The sequence below is a fragment of the Dermochelys coriacea genome, chromosome 2 (genome assembly GCF_009764565.3).
Source record: "Dermochelys coriacea isolate rDerCor1 chromosome 2, rDerCor1.pri.v4, whole genome shotgun sequence".
Classification (NCBI taxonomy): Eukaryota; Metazoa; Chordata; order Testudines; family Dermochelyidae; genus Dermochelys; species Dermochelys coriacea.
The window spans coordinates 168833605-168845827 of NC_050069.1; the positions used below are offsets into that span (position 1 = coordinate 168833605).

General features: G+C 39.9%; 1 protein-coding gene across 2 annotated transcripts in view; it reads right to left on the minus strand.

Moving 5' to 3' along the window:
• UPP1 (uridine phosphorylase 1) overlaps positions 1-12223 on the minus strand; it is a 45275-nt gene that overhangs the window by 13157 nt on the left and 19895 nt on the right. The window contains exons 3-8 of one of the 2 annotated variants that reach the window (XR_006279164.1): positions 11768-11885; positions 10053-10211; positions 8444-8558; positions 6893-7102; positions 5275-5421; positions 3897-4068 (exon numbers count right to left, since the gene is read on the minus strand). Coding sequence is in view for 1 of the 2 variants with exons in the window: in XM_038391932.2 (XP_038247860.1) it covers positions 3929-4068; positions 5275-5421; positions 6893-7102; positions 8444-8558; positions 10053-10211; positions 11768-11885 (889 nt within the window). In the remaining variant the exon portion in view is untranslated. Of the gene's footprint in view, positions 1-2638; positions 4069-5274; positions 5422-6892; positions 7103-8443; positions 8559-10052; positions 10212-11767; positions 11886-12223 lie in introns of those variants that run through there. The other variant, XM_038391932.2, reaches the window with a different exon arrangement.

Sequence of the window (12223 nt, forward strand, 5' to 3'; positions counted from 1 at the left end):
TTGTATCTTATTCTATATGGCTTTTTCTGTTTTTGTATTATTCTTTGTATGCCTAGAATGCTGTAGTATGTGCTACTGGCAAATTTTAATCTTGCATCAAGGTTATTCTGCCCAATATAGTTTACTGACGTACATAAGAAAAGGCAGGATTGTTAGGGGAAATTAACCTAGTTAGCATATGCGACTCCATTTTGGGTTTCCTGTCAGCCATTAACTAGAAGAAAGCACATCACGTACCAAGGAAGGAAGGATCCTTCAAAGTGGACAGCTGGACAGTTTCAAGATAAGGGAAACAAAGGAGACAGGAACCAGCCGACATGCCTGAAATAATTGCCGCTTTAGCTTTTTTGCATTGGAAAGGTGGATGCAGGGGATTGGTAATAGATAAGGAGAAGACCTGTTTATTGGTTTAAGCGCCCCGAGGCAGGTAGGCAGGATGTTTTGCCAACAGTATATAATCTTTGTGTAACCTGTAATCAGGGTCCCATACTGCTTAACGGAGTGGTACCACGCTCAAGCGTAATAAACCAGCAAACTTTGAGACACTCTGCAGTCCGTCTTTATTTGGTTGCCTCAGCCTAGAAACGAACTGAACATGTCCTAACTGGAATAATTCATAACAGTCACTTGAGTGATGATTGGCTACAGTACACAGAAAGAAAACTTGTCCAGGCTGGATTAGTGCCATATACTTGGGTTGATTTCTCCATGTCTCCTCAAGAACATAAGAATGGCCATAGTGGATCAGACCAAAGGTCCATCTAGCCCAGTATCCTGTTTTCTAGTAGTGGCCAATGCCAGGTGCTCCAGAGGGAATGAACAGAACAGGCAATCATCATGTGATCTAGCCCATCGCTCAGTCCCAGCTTCTGGCAAACAGAGGCTAGAAACACCATCCCTGCTCATCTTGGCTAATAGGCACTGATTGACCTATCCTCCATGAAATTATCTAATTTTTTTGAACCCTGTTATAGTTTTGGCCTTCATAACATCCTCTGGCAAAGAGTTCCACTGGCTGACTGTGTGTTGTGTGAAGAAATACTTCCTTTTGTTTATATTAAACATGCTGCCTATTAATTTCATTTGGTGATCCCTAGTTCTTGTGTTGTGAGAAGGAGTAAATAACACTTCCTTATTTACTTTCTCCACACCAGTCATGATTTTATAGATCTCTATTGTATCCCACCGTCATCTCTTTTTTCCAAGACGAAAAGTCCCAGTTTATTAATCTCTCCTCAAATGATGCTGTTCCATACCCCTAATCATTTTTGTTGCTCTTTTCTGTACCTTTTCCAATTCCAATATCTTTTTTGAGATGGGGTGACCAGATCTGCACACAGTATCCAAAATGTGGGCATACCATGGATTTATATAGAGGCAATATGATATTTTCTGTTGTATTATCTATCCCTTTCCTAATGATTCCAACATTCTGTTAGGTTTTTTGACTGCCGCTGCACATTGAGTGGATGTTTTCAGAGAACTATCCACAACGACTTCAAAATCTCTTTCTTGAGTGGCAAAGGCTAATTTAGACCACATCATTTTATATGTATAGCTGGGATTATGTTTTTCCAGTGTGTGTTACTTTGTATTTATCAACACTGAATTTCATCTGCCATTTTGTTGCCCAGTCACCCAGTTTTGTGAGATCCCTTTGTAACTCTTCATAGTTAGCTTTGGACTTATCTTGACTAGTTTTATATAATCTGCAAATGTTGCCACCTTACTTTTCACCCCCTTTCCCAGATCATTAATGAATATGTTGAATAGGACTGGGCCCAGTACAGACCCCTGGGGGACACCACTATTTACCTCTCTCCATTCTCAAGTATTACTCCTGTCCCATTTGCACCATCCATTGCAGGACAGACAGTTTTTCTTGGTTATCCAGAGTCTATAGTTGTAAAAAGAGCAATTTTAAAAAGAGCCATTATGAGGCCCAGGGTGATAGTAATGGAGGAACTCAGAGATGCTCTTTGGAGACATCAGATGTGGATTTGTTTCAATAGCTGAAGGCATTCCAGAATTCTCCAAAAGAACCATTAATGATTGTAGGAGTGACTGCCATTCCCTGAAGATGTGGAGGTGAAGGTAAGTTAAGAAGAAAGGTGGTGACTGTTAAATAATCAGGAGAGAGAAAACATGTCACCCATCCCCAATCTTGAGTATAGTGTATATCTCCTGTGAGTGCCTTCAATTCTCATTGAAGTCCCTTGATTCATCAAAGCACTTAGGCACGTGATTAATTTAAGATATGGGACTTAAAAACAAGCTTAAGTGCTTTACTGAATATGTGTGGATTTAAGCACATGTTTAAAGTCAAGTACAAATGGCCTTGTTGAATCATGGCTTGGGAGCTGAGGAATGGTTTGGAAATTCAGTCCCAGGCTTTGTCATTTCATGAATTTTTTACTGAGGTGAAAATAATGCAGTTTACTCAAAGATTACTAAATATGAAACACAGTAAGGATTTACAGTGGACCTTGTTTTTGCCAGATCAGTTGTGTGAAATAAGAGTATAAAAGGCAGTGATAACTATTTACATGGCATTTTGATGTAATGAATTTAGCTCTTCTTTTGAAGCTAGTTTTAATGTTTGGCTATGTAAACACTTAACATGTTCTTCTTGCAAGAATGAATAAATAAAGCTTTTTTTATATATTACCATAGTCTAATCCTGTACATTAGGGCTAATTTCTAATACAGTAACTCCTCACTTAACATGGTCCCAGTTAACGTTGTTTTGTTGTTATGTTGCTGATCACTTAGGGAACATGCTTGTTAAAAGTTGTGCAGTGCTCCCTTATAACGCTGTTTGGCAGCCGCCTGCTTTGTCCACTGCTTGCAGGAAGAGCAGCTCATTACAGCTAGCTGGTGGGGGGCTTGGAACCAGGGTGGACTGGCAGCCCCCCTCTCAGCTCCATGCTCCCCTAAGCGAACTGTGCAGCAACCTCTCAACAGGCCATCAACTGCCTGGCAGCTCAGCTGCCGCCTCCCCCACCCCCACCCCCCCCCCCCCACACTGCCATGTGCTGCTCCTGCCCTCTGCCTTGGAGCTGCTCCCAGGAGCCTCCTGCTTGCTGTGTGTGTGGGGGGATGAGGAAAAGCGAGGTACTAATGTCAGGGTGTCCCCCTCCCCCAGCTCCTGGCCCCTGTTTCTGTACCCCATCTCTACAGAGAGGGGGGACACACTACAGGGCTCAGGACTGAGGGAGTTTGCTGGCTGCTGTCTCAACTTGCTGATCTACTTTAAAAGGCAGTGTATTTAGAGTGGGGTCACTTTACTTAAAGGGGCAATGAGCGTCTCTCTCTCTGCAATACTGTGTCTCTTCCCTCCATTGCTGCTGCCTTGTAGAGTGTGAGGCTACATTAACAATAACATGTTAACCCTTGAAGGCTCAGCCAAGTGCTAGTTCATTATTAGCAGTAAGGCATTCCCTGTGAAATATCCCACCCTCTGACTCCACCACCTCAACCAAGCTTCACAATCATCATTGCTGTGTACAGCATTAAATTGTTTGTTTAAAATTTATACTGTGTGTGTGGTGAAAAAAGTTTCCCTGGAACCTAACCCCTCCAATTTACATTAATTTTTATGGGGAAACTGGATTCGTTTAACATCGTTTCACTTAAAATAGCATTTTTCAGGAACATAACTACAATGTTAAGCGAGCAGTTACTGTATACAGAAAAATGTAAAACTTATGTCTTCTGATATACAAATAAGGTAAATCTTCATTTAAAATTATTCAGCATGTTCTGCTATTGAAACATACAGCTATTAATAATTAATTTTAGTGCATTTTGGTTCGTGTAAGCTATCATGAGGTAAAAAAAGATTTTATAGGCATTTATAGTTATGAGCACTGTTTCAAGTCAGAAGGAATACTAGCCTTCTGCTAATAATCAGCAAAGGGTGGGTACATCACTCTTTCCCAAGGCACTTCTTAATAAAGTGTCCCACTAATTTCAGCGGTCTCTGCTGATACTCCACAAGTACATCATGCAAGCTGCTAATCTGATCCCCTTCAAGTCGATTCAGAAGTGTGACACACACCACAGCAGCTAGAGATAAAAGAAATAATGTTTGTTAGAAATGACATTTAGGTAACTTTCACCGTGAGAAAGCATTAGAGCATCTTCTATTTGTACACCAGCATTTGAGGTATCAAAACAGACAAGAGGAGATAAAGCCAAGAAAACTAATAGTTTCAGTGATGGGTTTGAGCAGTTGACAATGGAAATCACATCTTATAATAAATAACTGGATTAAGTACCTATCTCACTTGAGATGTTGTTTAAAAATTACTAATAGTTTGAAGCAATCTATCAAGCCATTAGTAAAGTCAATGGAGCTGCTCCAACATATGGTCACATTCAGATCATTGCATCATTAGAACTTTTTTCTGAATGGGATTTTTTTTTTTCAAGAAGTGTGTCAAGATGTCAGATTGGTAAAATTGCATCAGAGAATAAGGGTATGTCTACACAGCAAAAGCTGTGCATGGACTAACATACCTGAGCTAGCTTGAATCCAACTACTGTGGGTAACAATAGTGATGAAGAGAGCAAATGCAGTGTGGGCTTCCCGAGGAGGAAAAAAGTGGGAGAAAAAGAGGTGGTAAACTCCTCACAAGAAGTCATGCTCTCGTATCTCAGACCAGTTAGAAAAGGAAGACATTGAAACGGGCTGGGAGGTGGCGTGAACACCATCTTCAGTGACATTATTGGCCCACTGGGAGGATTTAAGGACTGGCACTGGCTCTAAGGTAAATTGAGTTTGAGACCCCTGCTTTAAATCACTGCCGGGCCATGCTGAAGGGCTGGCTGAGAAAGTCTGGCCCCAGCCCCGTCCCTTCTGTTCGAGGCCCTCCCCCTTCTGGTTGAGCCCCTCCCCCCCAGGACCCCGGCCGCCCTGTGTACTAGTAAGTCTGTTAAGTTACTTTCACCCCTGGTCCCTTCTCATACTTTGATACTTGAATGGTTACTTCTCAGTGCAAGGCAAGAGCTGGAATAGCAACTAATCAGGACTAAACTGAATCAGAGCTTTGTGTGAGGGGCTTTACATAGACCCACACACACTGCAAAGTTCTAGCAAATCATATTAAAATAAACTTAACAGCATCTATAAATATTTATAATCATATATGCAAATAGTGCAGTATCGCAACTTTCCACTGCAATGAATTTAATGCTCTGAAACTCTGTACACTATACGTTTTATGCAACACAGACGATTCAGTCTAAATAAAATGCCATATATCCAATTACCTCTGACACCACTAAGATTACAAATAGCAGCAAAAACTGAAGATTCCATCTCAATGTTTCGGACTCCAGCATCATAAGCTGCCTTCAAATACTGCAATTTCTCTTCTTCAGTATATAAGCAGATTGCACCATCCAGACGGGCTTGGCCTACAAAGCATATAAATATAGATTTTTTTGTGTGTTTGCTGATGAAAGTATAGGGGGAGTTTCAGTTTCTGAGGGACACAAGATTTCTACAATTACTAATATACTCTTCCTAATTTTTATCACTGCACTAAGCTCAATTTTCACTTAAAAGGCACGCTATAAAGGTAATTTATTAGTTTATTATTTGGATTTAGGATCAGGGTAATTAGATATGAAAAGACCAACTAAATTATCAAATTCATAAACTGGAAAATGTAGGTTATAGTCCCTCAGATGAATTAAGTGTCAAATTTTAATGGTGACATTTCCTCTTGGCTAGTTTGATGTATTGATTATGTTTGAATTTAACAGTCCTCTAAAAAAGCATCGAGATCTGCTAATGCCTTTCTGATGCAGTGAGAGAAGGAATAATCTCAGCCCTTTTGATGCTGAGAAGACTTTTTAATATAAGGAGAAATCAAGAGTTTTTTTTTTTAAATTGGACCTTATTGGTGCCTATTTTTAGGAAAGAGTTAGCTTATTCCAGCTCAGCAGTGTTAGACTGCATACAGCCAAAATAAACTTTACAGTTCTCTAGTTGTCATATTTTTTGTTTTCAGGAACTGAATTCCCAAAGCTGAGGTTCTCTGCCTGTTTGCAAGTTTTGTAGTAGATTTGGTAGCATCTGTAGGAAACCTGTTGGTGTGCTTTTAGGACCCATTGACTGGACCACGGACTCATTATCCTTCCTAACAGTGCGTGAAAAAAGCCACATATCGACATTGTTCTGCTTGAGATCTGCCTTAAGCACTGCTAGAACCATGGATTGTGTGTCCCCCAAGCAATGCTATTCTTGCAGTATATCCAGCCGCAACTAGAGGCAGAAGTGCCAGATATTTGGGGAGAAAGCTTGCTCTCACAAGATTTCCAGCTCAGTTTGTAGACCTGGGAGGTTCAGAGAAACATCTGAAATTGTGGTTGCTTATCTAAATCAATCCCAAATTTAAATCCGTGATGTTTGCCCATCCCAAATCTGGCACGATTGATGTAACATCCAATTATCCAATTAATGGTTAATTACGGATGAATCAGCAACTCTTTCCAGGACTGCTTATAGAGAATTTTTTCTAGACACATGAACAATTAAAAGAAAAAAACAACCAATAACTCTCATTATCAAATTCCATAAGGCCTAATGGCGATTATAGCAACTCCACTAAATAAATACCCTGATAATTCAATAATCAAAAGATATACAATTTATGAGCTGTCAGTCATTGTCAACTATTTTTTTAGATAGTCACTGGGTGCGGGGGAAACACCACAAAATTACACACCAGTACAGCAAAGATTAACTAGACTACTCATTTCATTAAAGTTAAGCATATATTTAAGTGCTTTGCTGGATTGGGGCCTAAATCCCCTAATCCAGTTTGATTTGCATATGTTACTGCTTACTAATTTACTTCTATTGTTCTATTGCTAGCCTTACCTTCATAGAAATCCAAAGTGCACATAGTATTTCCAATGACTGTATTGAACTGATTTATCTCCTTACTGCACTGCATCAGTTCCTTGGCTAGTTGGTCATCTAGTTTGGTACTACGAATTATAGTCTTTCCTAAAATAACCTGTTCAAATTGAGGCTTGAAGGTAGCATCCACTGATTGACTGGTTATTACCACTGAGCCTGGCTCCAGACCTGTTGTAAAAAAAAAAATATATAGTGAGTTGTTCAGCCACTCTGCTCATATGTAAACAAGGTATACTATAGCCCAATCCTGTTCCTACTGAAATCAATGAGAGTTGCCACTAAATTCAATGGGAGAATATTAGGATCTATATGCATGTTTGTAGTTTATTCCAAATGCTTTAAAATAACTCTATAGAGAAGACACAATATACTGCCAATTAAAAAGGTATTTATATAAAGGACAATACAAAGAGCTGTAAAATAATCTTAATGGTCTGACAAATCCCAACTGTTAAGGGAATGTTTCACATAGGGCATGAATGATCTTTTCTCCAGCTTGCTGCAGATCTCTTCACTCAAGCACATTTTCCTGTCATTTATTATAAAATTATATAAATCAAATAATTCTTTATCTGATGGGTAATTAGGTCTAAGGAAAAATAAGAGTACTGTATATGACTGAAAACCTGAACATTCTCTCTCTCTCTTTCTCCCTCTCTCATGATCCAGAATTCTGAACTATGGCATGAAAGATAGGAACTCATGTGTCCTATAGCAGAACTAAGATCCACTCACTGGGACTGTACCAGTATTTTAAAGATGATCTTAAAACCCTAAAAAGGGGTGTGTTTTTTAAAATATTGTACTTGCATTCTTGTTCATTTCTCTATGATGCCTTGAAGAAGCCTTGAAAGGAATTTCTTCCACTTTGCTTAATATTAGAACAAACAGGAATGTCAATTTCGGTGCTCCCTTATTTGGATGGAGGACTTCTCAGGGATGTATAATGTTAGCTCTGACACCTTAATTTAAGAGGTATTATTGCTGAATCTTGAATCTAGTCCCCCTTTATTCAAAATGTTTAATTATTTGAATCAAATAGATATTAACAAAAACAAGTAAAAATTTTACACAGTCTGATTAAAACTCTCTTTCAGTTGTTCAGCTTTCACTCTCTTAACTCTTGTGTCAGCATTTCACTAGTTCTCCAGTTATCAGAGAAACATTCAGGATAGACAGGAACAGAATTGTTAATGTAAAAACCAAGCAAAATATTTAAAAAAAAATCTTCAGGACTTCTTTGTACATCATAAAGAAGGAAAAGAGGGAACAAATCCAATTTATTTTCCTTTGCAAGTCACCTTTTAACCTCTGCTTTATCTGTAAGGTGTGGATGTTAATATTTACCTAATAAATATTCACCAAACTTTATGAGCATTAATTAATTTGTAAAGCCATCTGAAAATGAGATAAGTGTTAGATATTATCATTATTATGCCTCTGTTTTATAAACCTTTAGCTACAGAGATGCTTTAATTTCAAGAAAAGAGAAATATCAAGGGGAAATACCTATTCCACCTGAGGTGCCAATGCGAATAATGGTTACGTTGGAACACTTGGAGTGATACAACAGCTTCATCAACTCATGTAACATGATTGCAATAGAGGGAATGCCCATACCATGCTGAAATGAAATCAGAAAGTCACATTGAACATTCATATACTTTATTAACAGAAGAGTTGGGAACTGGAGCAGATCTCTTTAATGAATTACTATGAAAAATACATGCAAAAGTAATCTTTGTACAAACCTAACCTATGGGGCAGGGCAGAAGTTTATTGTGGTCAATGGAAAGACTCCTATTGACTTCAATGGACTTTGGATCAGGTTCATTGTTCCCTAATACCATGGGTTATGTTAATTTTTAAAATGTTATATTCTCTATATTCTAAACATGAGTCCCATTCTAAACTTTTACAGTTACATGCCCTCACAAAGATTCTACGTGGTCCAAGAGCAATGTTCACACTAGTTCTTAATGACCTGAAACACTGGTGATTCCAAATTACAAATGGTGGAGGCTGTGGTACAGTCATAAAGTTCACAAGGCTGAGTCTGCTCCAGCTTACATCATGATGTGACAATTCACACCTTCAGGGGAAGAGAGCACAATAGGGCCACAGTTGTAGAGTTGATGCTATGGGTAGGTTTTCAAAAGTGCTTTTGGGTATGTCCACACTGCAATAAAAAACCCGCAGCACCAAGTCTCAGAACCCGGGTCAACTAACTCAAGCTCACAGGGCTTGGGCTGCAAGGCTAAAAATTGCAATGTAGACGTTTGGGCTTGTGCTGGAGCCCAGGCTTGCAGTGGTCTCAGAGCCCATGCTCCAGTCTGAGTCCGAACATCTGCACTGTCATTTTTAGCCCACAGCTCGAGCCCCACAAGTCTAAGTCTCCTGACCCAAGCCAGCTGCAACTGTGCCATGAGTCTTTTATTACATAGGAGACATAGTTTGTGACTTAGCAGCACAAGTCCCATAGACTTTCATTGGTACTTGTACTCCTAAGCTATCTAAGTACCTTTTGAAAATCTAACCCTGGATCCTCAGCCATAGCTAAAAAACAGCCACCTTTTTTCCTTCCCCATCTGCACTGAGTGTAAGCAGTCTCTGTGTTGTCCCTAGCATAGGACCAATAGGGTAGAAAACATGCTGCTCATGATTACAAAAGATTGTTGTGGCAGCCAGGAATCACTAGGAATATGCCAGCCGTGGCCCCTTTCTCCTTGGAAAGCCTTACTACCCTGGGATCTGGAAGGAGAGGTGGCATAAAGCCATTGCATCTATTGTGACTCAGTGGTTACCCTTACATGGGAGGAATTATGAAGGAGCTGGCTGAGCCAGCTTTCCAGCTACTTTGCACCACTGAAGTAGACCTGAAAATTTGGATGTATATCCTCTAAAGAAATATTGAAAAGAAATATATATTCATGTGCCATTTAAAATGTGCTTAAATTGTTGATTCAGTTGCAACTACTGCATTGTATATTGAAAAACATTCTGTTCTTCTACTTCAGGAACACTCAAAACAAAAATCAAGGACTAGGCCTTGTCCTTTTCTTTAGAAGCACTGACAAATCTAATTCCTGCCCCCCTTCCCTTAATGCTTAATACTTACACTGACTGATAACACGGGTCCTACTTTGTACATCGTGTAACGGTCAGTTCCTTCACAGATGTTGGGATAGTCAGCACCAACGCTCCCAAGTCCGAGCTCTTCAGCTATGTAGGTGATAAAACCTTTCATCCGTGAAGGGCTTCCTCCAACACATACAAACTAGCATGGACAGAATTCAACAAACGACAACAATTATGCAGCTGACTACATGATGCGGCATATTCAAGAACAGGGAAAGGTAAATATGATAATGCAAAAGGTTTAATCTGAATTATTCCCAATTACATTATTTTTATTATTACATTCCTTGTAGAGGTCTGAAAAGATAAATGTTTGAAAATAAGGCTTAAATAGTCTCACAAGTTCTTTGTCATTGCCTGACAATGGAATTCCATTGGTATAGTACAAAATGTAGAACTCGCACTACATACATTTAAAATGGTGTTTTGTATTGGAGAGTGTTTTTAATAATAGCTACCAGAGGCAGACTGGATGTGAAGGAGAAATGATCTGAATAGGCCAAGGTAGGGAGGGCTCCATAACTGTATTGGCATATAGAGAACTCGCTAGGAATGAACCCTAAGGCTGAGATAGCACTTCCCATTTGGAATATACTGGTATTGCCAAACCCAAGAGTTCAAACAGCAAGCCTAAATAAGACTATGAGATTTATTTCTGATACAGTATTCACACAGAACCCATTTCCAGGGCACACACATTGTAACACAGTGGTGGGCAACCTGCAGCCCACAGGCCACACACGGCCCGTGAGGGTAATCCACTGGCAGGCTGCAAGACAGTGTTTACACTGACTGTCCGCAGGTATGGCCGCCTGCAGCTCCCAGTGGCCGCAGTTCGCAGTTCTCAGCCAATGGGAGCTGCAACGAGTGGCGTGTGCTGCAGGGATGTGCTGGCCGCCGCTTTCCACAGCTCCCATTGGCCGGGAACGGCAAACCGCGACCACTGGGAGATTCGAGCGGCCGTGCCTGCAGACGATCAATGTAAACACTATCTTGCGGCCTGCCAGTGGATTACCCTGATGGGCCGCAGGTTTCCCACCACTGCTGTAACACTTTTGCTAGTAGCATTGTGTCCTAAAAAGGAAGGCAGTTAATGTATAAAATATACATTAAAAATGGGACTTGCAAATGAGGCACTTTCTGTCACCTCAGGAGTGTTATTTCAGGTATGGGGTTTTTGTTTGTAATGGATTGGGCAACTCATCTCACTTCATATAAACCTTGTACAAGAAGCTACCACAGTAGATGCAAAAGCAGGACAAAATGCTAGTGTACTCAGTAAATGCAACATGGGCCAAAGCCTCTGTACCCGCTCAGTCCTCACCCATATAAAACATCAACTAGGCCACTAAGACCTTGAACCTGCTCCCACTGAAATGAGTGAAAGTTTGGTATTGACTTCAGTGGGAACAGAGTAAGGCCTCACAAGGGAGATTTGCCTGACTGAAGTCTGAGTAGGGACTTCAGCATTTGGCCCAATAATCACAAAATGAGATTTTGATAGCTCTGGTAAGTCTAAAAATTGTATGATCATGCCAGCGTTCCCACTGAGAAGGTCTTACCTTCTTTCCATGCATTTCTCAAACTGATTCATGCCACTGTCTTTAATCTCATCCTGGACACAATTCAATTTTAGTAGGAGTTGCACAGTCTGCTGACATGTTTAAACTTCCAGAATGAAAGCAAGGTTCTTACCTTTACATCTCCAAACAAGGCAGGAAAATCATGGGTGCTAGTCCCAAGAGCAAAATGGTACAGGATATCGTCTTTCATTTTCTCAAGGTGAGGGTTGGAGAGATGAATTAAGTTGTTTCTGTCATGGAAGTGGAAAATATATATTAAACTAAAAAAAGCTATTTTAAAATAACATTATTAAGGTTGTAAAACCTAGTGCTCGAAAGTTAGAAAAAGCCAGAATTAAGGTTGCCTGTGCATCTTTAACTCAACCCCTTGTGTGTACCCATTATGAGACAGTCTTTAGTGACATGATCACATGCTGTTTTTTTCCAATAGACCCCTGCCTCATTCAGTGTACAGGATGGACTGTGCTCATTAAATGAGCAGCTATTCAATATTTTGTTTTATCCTCATTGTTCAATGTGTGATCCCAGGCCTTATTTACTGCATAATATTCAAACCTTGTTCAAAACA